Here is a 12,958-nt window from a genome sequence, read left to right as displayed (position 1 = left end):
TCGCTGAGGTAGTGAAACAGCCTAATTACAGAGTGTCTAATGCAATCTTATTTTCGGCCACTGCTCATTCAGGGTCTGAGCCTTAATTTTCAGATACATACATTTTATTTGTCAACTTTTAGGTTAAATTACCAGTTATTACTTGAGATGCCATAAGCATGACTTCTTGAGGGTGTCTAGCAATCATTAAATAAAATTGTACACCTTTTAAAAACACATATAAGAACTTATGTATATTTGTTAAGTTAATAATAAAAGAGCATGAAAGTTAGCATTTTTATCTATGATCACAAATTAAAAATGAGTTCTTTTATTTGCTGCCAAAAATCTAAATACATTCATACTGCATCAGTCAGCCCTGCTGGGGATGAAATGTTCCTTATAAATCAATATTCTAGACACTTAAGCTCACCCTTTTAGGGGCCAAAGTGTTAAAGAATATTTAGCTGCTTTATGAATCCTTCTAAAAATGTATTTCATATTTTACTGTCTTACTAGTCTTCCTTACCCTTGTCTTGGTGACTATCAATAATTACACTAGGTTGAAATGTGACCATCTTTCAGTTTCTCCCACCTTTCCTGTCAACTATTATAAAATTTAAAAAAACCAAAATTGCTAAAAAAAAAAAGTTTTACAAATATTCTGCAGGGGTTAGGGCCTGGGACTTCAAAAGGCACTGGAGTAGGGCAGCCTGGACACCTTGCAGGTGTAGGTATAAAACAGTGGGTTAGGTTTCATCTGGGAGAGTTGGTAGGCTACTGGGGTAGGTGGGGGCCAAGGGAAACCAACAGGGCATTGAGGCATGTGATGACCTCGTGTGTGTTGAGGTGACAAGAAATATTATTTGGTGCATGATTTTTGTAATCTAGAGGCGAGTGGGGCCTACCCTACAACTAGCACACAGTGGAACTCAATCATTCAGCACTTCTTGAACATCTACAGTGTTCTCAGCATTGTGCTAATCAACTGCTATGGTGCACCATTTGCTAAAAGCTATTACAATGACCTTCAGCATTCCTTTTTACATCCTGATTCAGGCTTACACATGCACAAATGTGAGCTTAGGGTAAGTGACGTATTCCCATAGCACTTTTAGGATTTTAAAAACAGTCCATGCCTAGAATCACCTAGAGAAAGGGTATCTAAATCACCTTACACTGTGTAAACAGGGCTTTCAAATAAAATGTTTTGAAGATGCCAACAATATTCACATGTTCCCAACAAACTGCAAATCCCTATTTCCATCATCCAACCAGCTCTTTCCTCCCAAAGCATCTAGAAAAAGGACCTGCCATATGATAAGCGTTCAATAAGTATTTCTGAATAAGAAAAGGAATCAACTGCATTTATTATTATATAGTACCCAACATAACTAGGGAGAAAACCTGAAGATTTTAAAAACTGGAATTACTCTCCCACAAAAAAAGAACTGCAATAAAATTTGAAGAATGTTTAAGGCGACTTTTAAGTACTGTGTTGTATTTTCTACTTTAATAAAAAAAGCCAAGAGGCCAACAGACTAAAAATTTTAGCTTAAATATGGGCCTGTGAAAATCATTTAATAATAGAAATAATTAGATATAATTTTCAGTATGAATCATGTAATCAGTGGGTTATTGTGATCAAATCTTTCACAGCTCTAGTCCGATCAGATATCTACTAAGCTCCATGAAAATACTTTACTGGCTCAAGCAAAGAACTCAAATGCTTTGCCTTTAGCCCCCTCTGATATATCAATGTTTCTTTCATACTATAAATAAAAGCACAAAGTTCTTAATTTTACAAAATCTACTAAGGAACAAACCTGAAACTTAGAAACAATATCTACCTGAACACAGGAATTCCCACCACACAGTAAATATCACTTAGATGTATAAAGATCTGAAAGAACAAATACAGAAGTTAAAATGGAACAGGAAATGCATTACCAAATGATTGACAATTTGAAAACTTCCAATTTGAACCTAATATAACCTATATTTTAATAAGAAATTCCAAGGCTTTGTCATATCCAGAAAAATGTTCCATAATATTTTTTACTGAGCAGAGGCAAAGTAAATTTTAAGTACGTCTCATAGAAAAATTCTGAGGTCAAATTGTATACAAGTTATATTGAGAATCATATTACGAAGAACTCAAGGTCACCTTTCTTCCCAGCGATTCTTTGAATTACCTTAACTAAATTAGATTTTTCATCATTTTAGGTTAGAGACAACTACCTAAATCTACCCTAATTCTAGCCTCAAATAAGACTTGATGCCATGGTTAACAGAAAACTTTCTTTAAGCCAAATATACTGTAGCAAGGGTGACCTTTCCCCTCCCTACTATTTATAGGGGAGCTTCTTCCTTCTATTACCTTGTTATTTTTTCCCCAGTTTTATTGAAAAATAATTGACATATATCACTCTATATGTTTAAGGCATATAGCATGAAGGCTTCATTCATGTATATTGTGAAATGATTACCACAATAGGTCCAACTAACATCCGTCTTCTCATATAGATGAAAGGAAAAGAAGGGGAAAAAGGAACAACTTCTTCCTTGTCATAAGGACCCCTAGGATTTACTCTCTTAACCGCCTTCCTTTAAGTTGTATAGCAGTGTCAGCTGTAGTCGTCATGATAGGCCATGATGAGGATTTAAATGTCTCAAGTTATAATTAGTAGCCCACACAGATTTTAAAGAACCCTCCTTCTGTAGCCTGATGAGGCTTATGGAATTCTCTAATTCTGCTGTTTGACCTCAAGAACATTTGATTCCTGATACTTTTACCCCAAAGGTATTTTAATATAGTTTAATCAGAATTATTCCAATATTGATAAACTTTTATTAAGAAAAGAATAATCTGGAGTGAACTCCGTTTAGTCAGTTTAATTCCTTGATTACTGAAGCTAAACTTTCCAATTTTTTATATTATTCATTTTAGCAAAACTACTAATTGGGATTAATTCTTTTCTATTTAAAAGTTATATTAAAGATATGATATACCGATATTTTTATATATCAAATGTTATCAGGTATAGCTTTCCCCACTATGAAGGTTTTTCTATTAACTGTACAGAACAAAATTTGTTAAGATTTGATTCTTCTGTCAATTTTGGTCACAGATTTTTGCATTAAGTGGATGATAGGAATTAAATTAGATATATTTAGTTATGAGCTAAACTATGAGAAAACTATAATTCTGAGACAGTGAGATAGAGGCAGGGAGAGATGGAGAGGAGGAAACCAGGAGAGCTGAAGATAAGCAAAGTGGAAAGGGGCAGGTGAAGGAAGACACCCTTATGTCAAAACAGTCTTGAGGTCAAAATATTTTGCATAACAGCAATAAAGAATATAAAAGAGGCACGACTTTTTAAAAGCAAAAAATTTCAAATAACAAAACTGAAAAACAACACAAAATCTGATTTGGCCAGCCATTACTCCATTTAAAGCTATATAACAATAAATTTATGAATTAACGAATCATAAAAGTGACTAAACTGGTCAAATTTATGAGATGGTTTTCAAAAAATAGTGAAGAATATTTGTTATAGCTAGAATTTGTTTTCCCATGTAAGTGTTTACTTTGTTCTAATTAAAAATTGTGTAACCTCCTTAAATTGATTTTGAAAATAGAGAAAAAGAAAAATAATCCCCAAACCCTAACAAAGCCACGATTAACACACTAATTAACTTTGTATTGGCCTTTTTGTTTTCCGATTTTTTTTTTTTTACCATTAGCTAGAATTTCTTATTATACAGACTTGTTATTTATTATAGTGATTATAGAGAGCATCTCTGCAACCTCATATTAAATGTTCAGTTTAACTGTGACTAAACAATTCCATTCCAAAAGTCCTAATTTGGATGAGACATTTTCATAGTGAAAACTACTAGCAAAATTATCTGCAGTATTCTATTGCTAGAGAGGAAACAGACTGCTGGATCCATGTAGACATGATTTCTAAAACTCTAAAGCAAAATTGAAAAGCACAATAAAAGTTGTTGACATTGCAATAATACTGTAATAACTTTGCATGGGGACAGGTGGCTACTAGACTTATGGTGATTATTTTGTAATGTATGCAAGTGTCGAATCACTGTGTAGTTCACCTGAAACATAATATTTTATGTCAACTATATTTCAATTTAAAATAAGGAATAGTTGGCATCGTCTTTAAAGAATTAGGTTATAAGCATATAAAATAAAATGAACACTCATTACCTCTAAATCTGGATTCCTCAAATCTGCTTTCCATCCAAACTGTTTCATGAGAGCAATTCCAATTACTCTTCCTACCTCCTGGAAAAGCAGCAGGTTATAGAAAAGAATTTACTAAAAATGAAAATTTTAAGTTTAAATGTAAGCAAAAACTAACAGAGTCTGCAGGAAAATCAATCAGACTATCTGATGGTAATTTAAGGCTACAATATTAAAATATCACACGAAAGCATCTTCTACTCAAGGCAAAAAGGGTATATTTTACCTTTTCCACCCCCAACACATCCTATGGCATTAACGTCTACTTGTATGTAATCTTCATTCTTGTAATTTTATTTTATTATTATTATTTTATTCTTGTAATTTTAGATACATGAAATAACCAGATCATGGCCTGATAAATATGGTCATTCTGGGTTTTAGGAAACAGATGCAAGCTGAAAGATTAACTATTTTAGCTATGGCAATCCTATATGTTCAAAAATTACCAGCAATAGCATTAGGCTCAAACTTAAGGGTCTGTCTGATTTTAAGACTGGCCAAAGGACCTAGGCTTATGCCCTTTATATTACTGAACTTTGTAGGGTCTGTTCGTGGTCTCTGCTCTCCTTTTACGTCCATCTGTGTATTTGCATCTGGGTCCTGGGACAATCCCACATGCAGGACCTGGTGCAGAGCAACAATTCAATAAACACAGAACCGAACTACAGAGAAAGCCAAAAAGCTTCAGACCATGATATTAGGATTTCCAAATGTAAAGGATATCTATTCGTTTAACGAAACTTTTAGGGAGAAAGTAAAAGGAAGTCTTTACATAGAATGGCATACTATTCCTCTTAAGCATCTGAGGTACAGTTAAGAAGGAAAATGCATTTTTAGAAGAGATTTAGTTATATGAGATTAGGCCTAGTTATCTGTCTGGGCCTGGTTTATGTATTCTGAGAAAGGTTTTTACCTCTTTTTAGATCTAAAGAGTAATAAATTCTTTTAGAACACGGTAACCCACTCTGGAGGGGGAAAGTATACCTGTGCAGTAAAGGTCTTTGCAATGGCTCCACTGCAGCGACAGGAAACTCTGAAAGTTAAGTCGTTCTGCTTTTGAGTATCAACTGCTTCTGCTACATCGTTCTGAAGTTCTTCTTGAGATTTGTCTCTTTTAGTGGTAAAATTTCCTTGCTCCAGTGTTTCTTCTTCTATTTGTTTTTCCATTTGGCATTCCTTATTCTCTTGTATCTCTTGCATTTGTGCTGTTTTCAATTTCTTAGCAATGATGTCATTTTCTCCCACTTTTCTTTTTAGTGGGTTAGCATTTTTTTGAGAAAGTTTTACCTTTTTTGCATCAAGTTCAAGAAGATTTTTCCAAATTGAAATGGCATTCAACCAACTTTCAGGATCATCATTTGTAAGTCTCTGCATTTCATTAAATATTTTTCCTAAAGAAATAAAATCTCAGTTTACCCTTTATTGAAGCTATTCATCACCCCCCAAATCCCATTACCTTTATTTCTTTAAAATAAGAAATTTTATTAAATTGCTACATGAATAGTGACTTCCCTTTTATCTGGAATTTATATAATTTAACATAAGAATATTGTACAGAATAAAGTTCATTCGTATATTCCATACTTAACGTCAAAACTGTTCTAAAATTCCTACAAAGTTATCATTTTCTTTAGCAAGATCATTTGTCCTACGATAACATATGCACCTCTTTATATACTTACAGACCTAGAGCATGTGTTGATCTTTAAAATAATGCTGATCTTGCCTACAAAAATTAAGTTTAAAAAAACAGAATAAACTGCAAAACACAGAGCTCAAAAACATAGCAACTAAATCTTGGGACTATGTTAGACCATACAATATTAGCACAGATAATAAAATGATTTCCCACAAAGTAACACTTCAGATATCCAACCCATTCATAACTTAGGGACTGCCAGCCATGCTCGATAAAATGTAACCTTTCCTTGATGAACAAGGGACATAAAAATGACCCAAGAATAATTACTGTAGTTCTCTAAAGATGAAAGTGTGTGGAATATTGGGATGAAATTTTATTGACCCCACAATATAATACCTTAGGATTTGCTTTAAAACCATTTTTCTGCCCTGCCTTGATTTCTCGCCATTTGTATCTTTCTTGACACATTTTATTATAGACTATATGATGACATGGTCTCTTGTGCACAAGCAGCAATCAAAATGAGGTTTAAGGCAATGTTTTATCCAGATGTATCTGATCCTATTTTGTTGCTTTTATCAAGATCTTTACATTATTTCAGCAGCATATTTATAAAATTAGGGAGTGGACAAGAAATCTCTTAAGCCCTCTTTAACTCTAATGCTTTATAAATGGGTATAAGTGTTTTCAAAACATTTAAAGTTCCCCAAACAGGAAATTTTACTATGTAGTATTTTTCCAATTATATCACTCATCAGTTAAAATTTAGATGGTGACAGGTTTGACCAATTAATTAAATCAATGCATTTTGGGTTATTACGTGCTCCTAAATCTAAATAAATGCACTGACCACACACAGTTCTAGAGAAGGTGTCTGATCGTAATTCTTAAGGAAGAAATGTGACTTAGGACACTAAAATCTCAGAAGACAGGCAGCAGATTGCAAAGAGAAGAGACATAATTAGGTGATAATGTTCAGGAAATACAGAAAAATAACTAATTAACGATCCCACGGATCTGAATGAATCTTAAAAATGTGAAATGGCTACATATTAATTACCAAGCAGAAAACTTTGGAGTACAATATATCATGGGGGGTAAAAGCAATAGGTATACACTGTACCTTTACTTACAGAAGAAACATTAAATGGAAGCTGCTTTTTAATCAGCAAAAATAACCTTTCTGCAGATTTTAATTTTTTCAGCATATTCAAGTCAGAACAGGTGGTGAAAAAAACTTTTCCTGAAATGTATTCAACCTAGAGATAGAAAAAATAGATATTAATGAATTAAAACATAGCACCTAGACTAACAATAATAAAAATGACCATTTCTGAAGTATCTACTATTTATCAGACACTGTACTAGGCACTCTGAATACATTTTTTCCCCCCTCATCCTTATAACAGCCCTCTAAGGTAGATTTTATCATCCCCATTTTATAGATTAGGAAATTGAGGCTTAGAGAGGTTAAATAATTTGTATGAAGTCACATAGTCAGTGACCAAGATCATAATCTTTCTATGTTACCTTTTGGAAAGTGTGTGTGTGCACACACTACTAAAAAAATAGAACACAAAATACTCATTAATTATCAAATCTCACTCAACTGTTAAGAGTGGGCAAAGGAAAGGTATAATGGAGAGGACAAATGAGGTGTCTAGCCCAAGGTTAAAATAATCAGTAGGTATTTCTTAAACATCTACCTCGTGGTCTACAAGGAAGCATACAGTATAAATCTTAAAGATGAATAATAATGTAATAGGCATACAATGACATACAAATTCAAATGTAAAATTTATAAGACAACAATCTGCATTAAACCCAGAAGAAAACTAAAAACTTAACATAATAAACGCACTGATAAGTTGTAGGTACAATAAGTAGCACCAACGATGGAAGCCATCGTTAGTAAAAGTCTCGGGGAAGAATCCTATAAGACTCAGGAAGAGGGATTCTAACAAAAGAAAAAAGGGCAAGAACACACAGATGGGAGTGACAACCTGGCTGAAGTAAACTGTAAGTCAGCATGGCAACATTTGCTGCGTGATGCTGACTGATGGTGTCAGGTGGATGGATGGTGTAGCTCAGGCCGGCTTGATAACAGTCACAAAATTTCGAGTACCACAGATGCTAATGGTCAAGCATTACAGGCTTTTGATGAAAACTATGACAGCACTAAATTAGCTGGCAGAAAAAATTACTGTGGAAGAGGCATAAAGGACTGAGTGGTGAATGTGATGCTGGAGGGAGAAGTAGATTACTGAGGAAGAAATAATGAACCATTTGGCTGTGGGAACTGGAAAATGGACAGAAGCAAGAAGTATGCATCGAACAGAAAGAGGTTTTGGAGACAGGATGGCTATGTGGTCAGTCAGGGAAGAAAGGAAAATGAAGAGAGCGCTGGCTCACAGAGAGTCGAATGAGGTACAGCAAATGGTGCTTAATGCCAATGGAACCCTAAACCTTTTGGGTCATTCCAACGCCCTCAGGTTCAGGATGGATGTGGACAGTCCTAGCATTCTCCTTTTAGCAGTGGCCATGGGCTGACTGACATGGTTTTATGTCATTTCCTAGGACTAAGGCAACCATGGAATTTGGGGGGTCCCATGTGCGTAGGTAGCTCCCATTCAATGGGAATTTGAACTCCAAATGTTTTATGTTTGATCTGACCTGGTCTAACTAAGCTTTGCAGATGGTAATTTCTGAGGTTACCACTCTAGCTTGATGAAGAAGAATCTCCACTGGGGAAGCCCTAGGTTGATAACAATTAAAACCTCAATATTTCCAGTTAAAAGAGTAACAAGTTCTGGGGCTCTGACATATAGCATGGTGATTACAGCTAGTAATACTGTATTATGTAGCTGAAAGTTGCTAAAAGAGTAGATCTGAAATGTTTTCACCACAAAAAAGTAACGGTGCTTACATGACGGGATGGAGGTGTTAGCTCATGCTATGGTGGCCATCATTTTGCAATATATAAATGTATCAAATCACCTTAAACTTACATAATGTTGTATGTCAATTATACCTCAAGAGAGCTGGAAAAACAAATAAATTAAAAAAACAAATAGCTTAGGTACCAGCAATGTAGCTGACCAAGAGAGATGGAGGAAATAGGGAATGAGAAGAATGTTTAGGAATCAGTATTTAAGGGGATAATGAAGTAACTAAAACAAGAACTTCCGGTTTCTACAATTTACTTCTTTCTCATTACAAAGGTGACATTTTCCCTCTAAAGTCAAAACTAAATATATACCTCAAAAGTGCTTAGAACTTGGAGACATAGTTTTAAAAAGTAAATTTTTAGAAGTTTAGATTTTATGTTACTTGACCTAAAAATATAGCTGATGTTAAGCCATCACAAAACAGGTTAACAGACAGGAAATACTTTGTCAAGGTTCTGGGGGAACTGAAATAAATACGTTACTGACAATGTTTGGTTTTAAGATCCAAGTCTTATAAACAAACTGAGGCAAACATCTAGACGAGTGATTTTAACCTAAGTAGTCTAGACATTAAATTTGTTATTTAATTGTACAAAGATCTTATCTTTTCTCATTTACTTGAGTATCAAGGGAAACAGTTTATATAATGAACTTCCTCCAAAAATATCTGTTTTTGAGGGGGGTGTGAAGAACAAAAAAGCGTGGACTGAAAATAAAGTTAATTAAGAGGACCTAAAAGGTCATTTAATTTATTGGGGGTACCCAATCATAAGAATAATATGTGTTGAGGCACTAAATACATTCTCAAAACCAAAAGCAACATTATTCTCTTTATTTAAAAAAATTAACATTAGGCCTACATTCCTTTTACAAGAAATGAGCATGTAATCAGAAGTAGTTTATTAAGTTGTAAAACAGCCACTGTGAGAATCAGTCATATATATGAAAGCACTTTAACAGTTCACCCTTCGTAAAGACATTGTATCTCAAAGTAGTAGAGAGATGAATTTTGGTGTTTATGATTTCAAACACTGAAGCTACCCTTACTCATTTTTTTTAGTTTGTAACTGATCATATTCAATTACAATAATTAGGGAGAACTGTGGCATTTTAGAATATTTCATCCCAGTATTTTTTCCTTGAAAATTTATTTATATATCCAATCTGTTCTTTCCATTTGGAATTAAATCATTAAAAACTGCCTAAAACCAGCTGGTTTTATGTCTAACACTTCAGAAGATGAAATAACAGCCTTTATTAAAGAAAAAAATAGCTCTGTTATTGGCTAGCATTATCTAGGCAGTTAGCAGTTTTACCTTTCTTTTAAAATTCAGGGATTCAAGTCTGACACAAAGATGAAAAGCTTAAGCCTATGCAAAAAAGTAAGGTACAGTAATATAGGGTGATACCAAAGTTTTCCTAACTCTACAGATGCCATTTAATTTCGGAATTAATTTTAAAGCGCTAAGTGAAGGACTGAGGTGGGGTGTGAGCTTTTTTGGATCATTTTAGAAGAGAGAATTAAAAATATATACTTTACTACATTAAACGAAAAACTATGAAACAACTCAACTATCTGCTTAGCTGTACCCCACTACCCTCTATCATCATGACCCCACTAAAAAAGTAAAAACAAAAGGACCTGGGTTCATTGTCTTTGCTATGTGGATTTATAAAGGCTGATTAATCAACTGACAGGGTTTCCTGGCCAGCTGGCATTGGAGACACCTCTACTATCTTCAAAATTACTGTTCCTGCTTTTATTGTTATAATAACAGTATTTAACACGTTAAACATTATTACAAAGTAAAGCTTAATTTTACCCAACACATTTCTTTTTTTTTTTTTTTTTTTTTTTTTTGTGGTACGCGGGCCTCTCCCGTTGCAGAGCACAGGCTCCGAACGCACAGAATCAGCGGCCATGGCTCACGGGCCCAGCCGCTCCGCGGCACGTGGGATCATCCCGGACCGGGGCACGAACCCATGTCCCTTGCATCGGCAGGCGGACTCTCAACCACTGCGCCACCAGGGAAGCCCCCCCAACACATTTCTTTATAAAGTACTCTACACACTACATACTATAGTATATATTTATATGCTATAAATTAAATATTTAAAAATACACAGGAACCTATAGAGAGGCTTGCCCCACCACCAGGAGAAAAAAAAATCAAATCTGAATATGACCAAGTGCTAGCTATAACTTACAGGACTCCGATTTACAGGAAACAGAGGATAGAGGAACATATGAAACCACACCATGAAGAAGCAAATGGCAAAGACTGAGAACAAGCAGAGACCGTCTTTTTTCTAATAATGCAGCATATGCAGACTGGGTCAAGCCATCTGTTTTTCATACCAAGAACTCTACGTTTACATTTTAAAAACTCAGTGCAGCAAGACGTCATGGCCACACAGGGTTTAAGGAAATGGACCCAGGTCCCAGCCTGCCTAGGTTGAACATGATAATATGCTCATGCTTGATTTCAGACAGCTTGGGTGTGAACCCCAGCTCTGCTGTTTTCTGGTTCCACGACTTGAATATTTTATTGGACTTTACCTGTGCCTCATTTTCCGTTTCTGTTAAATGTGGAGCCTCCCTCATACCATAGGGCAGTTGTGAAAATTGTCTGACACATATTAAATGCTTAATCCATGTCAGCAGTTGCTATTGTTGCTTTTTTAGATTAGCTACATTCAATACTCTATGACATTCTGTGACCAAAACCACAAATGGCAGGTAGTCTAATAAAGACTGATGCCATTCTTCATGACCCCTCTATCCTCCTCTCCCCACCCTCTCATCACTGAAACTCCTTTTGTGGACCTTCAACACTGCAGGAGTCCTGGGAGTAGAGTGGTCTATTTCTTTCATTAATCTTTCATTTTCCAAAAACACATCATTCACGCTGTCATATATATCCCACCAAGATACTGGAGCACTTTTCTCTTACATCCTTTTCCTGTTTTCAAGAACCAGGCTCAGCACGTCCTAGAACCTAAACTGATGTTTAAAACCTGCTTCGTTTCATTGAAATTAACAGCGTATAAATGCCAGCAACTGTTAACTTCCTCCTCTGAGGCTTCCAAGAGAATTTTTCTAGCTACTATTTACTGCGTGTTTAAGGTGTACGTTACACACTCTTTATCATTTAATCCTCCCAAAAGGCCTAAGAGATAAACATAATCATTGTCGGGAAACTGACAAAAACAGCTGAACCTGAAGATTATATTTGCATTTAAAGGATGGAGAAAGGATTCTGACAGGTCTAAATTCTAATTATAGGCACTATCACTTTTCTTTTAAAGAATCCATGAAGTAACTTGCGTCAAACCCTCTTTTTAACAAAACTGCACGCGTGACAGATACGCGGTAACAGATGGGCAGGGAAAAACGGCTGGCGGGTCTTTCCGGCAGTAATTAGAGGACCTGCCAGCAGAACTCCGAGGGCCGGGACGTCGCCTCCGTGGGTTCGCGGGCCGAGAGCGCGGGGCTCACGTCGCTTTCCCGGGTCTGGGACGGACCCCGGCGGGGAGGCACCACGCCCAGGGCCGGGGACTGGGCTGCCCTGCTTCCCGCCCGGGCGCGCGACCAGGCCGACTCACCTGCGTGGCCGCCAGCCGCGACCGCACCTCCCGCATCAGAAAGGGCTCCAGGCCGCGGCCCGCGGTGCAGAAGAAGCGGGCGCCCGCTGCAGGCCCGGAGCGGCGACCGCCCGGCACCGCCGCCATGGCGGCTCGGGGTCACGTGGCCTCGGGTACGCGCGCCTCGGCGCTGCGGACCCGGAGGCGGCGTTCACGCGGCAGAGGGCCGGGTGTTGCCAAAGGCGAGCCGGCAGGGAGGTCCCGGGAGGGGGCGATCGGCTGGGAAGGGCCATGTGGGTCTCCTAGGTTAACTGCTTGGAACCCCCTTGATTAGGAATCTGGAATTATGTACAATCACAGGTGGAAGGGATATGATTGGGATCTATAATGCGCATGTATAAAAGGGATATGATTGGGATATATAAAAAGGATATATAAAAAGGATATATAGGGCTTCCCTAGTGGCGCAGTGGTTGAGAGTCTGCCTGCTGATGCAGGGGACACGGGTTCGTGCCCCGGTCCGGGAAGATCCCA

General features: G+C 36.8%; 1 protein-coding gene across 10 annotated transcripts in view; it reads right to left on the bottom strand.

Moving 5' to 3' along the window:
- Positions 1–12,605, bottom strand: part of THUMPD2 (THUMP domain containing 2) — a 45,711-nt gene extending 33,106 nt beyond the window's left edge. For 3 of the 10 annotated variants that reach the window (XM_067703183.1, XM_067703182.1, XM_067703184.1), the window contains exons 1-5: positions 12,446–12,604; positions 7,015–7,150; positions 5,234–5,640; positions 4,211–4,288; positions 1,830–1,882 (exon numbers count right to left, since the gene is read on the bottom strand). In XM_067703183.1, coding sequence (XP_067559284.1) covers positions 1,830–1,882; positions 4,211–4,288; positions 5,234–5,640; positions 7,015–7,150; positions 12,446–12,571 — 800 coding nt within the window. In that variant the 5' untranslated portion in view covers positions 12,572–12,604. Of the gene's footprint in view, positions 1–1,829; positions 1,883–4,210; positions 4,289–5,233; positions 5,641–7,014; positions 7,151–12,445 lie in introns of those variants that run through there. The other 7 variants (XM_067703177.1, XM_067703178.1, XR_010934074.1 and 4 more) reach the window with 6 other exon arrangements.
- Positions 12,606–12,958: the final 353 nt, after the last annotated feature.

Source organism: Pseudorca crassidens, chromosome 14, assembly GCF_039906515.1.
Source record: "Pseudorca crassidens isolate mPseCra1 chromosome 14, mPseCra1.hap1, whole genome shotgun sequence".
Lineage (NCBI taxonomy): Eukaryota > Metazoa > Chordata > Mammalia > Artiodactyla > Delphinidae > Pseudorca > Pseudorca crassidens.
The sequence above is the reverse complement of the archived record's forward strand: the minus strand, read 5'-3'. Positions and strand labels throughout refer to the sequence as shown.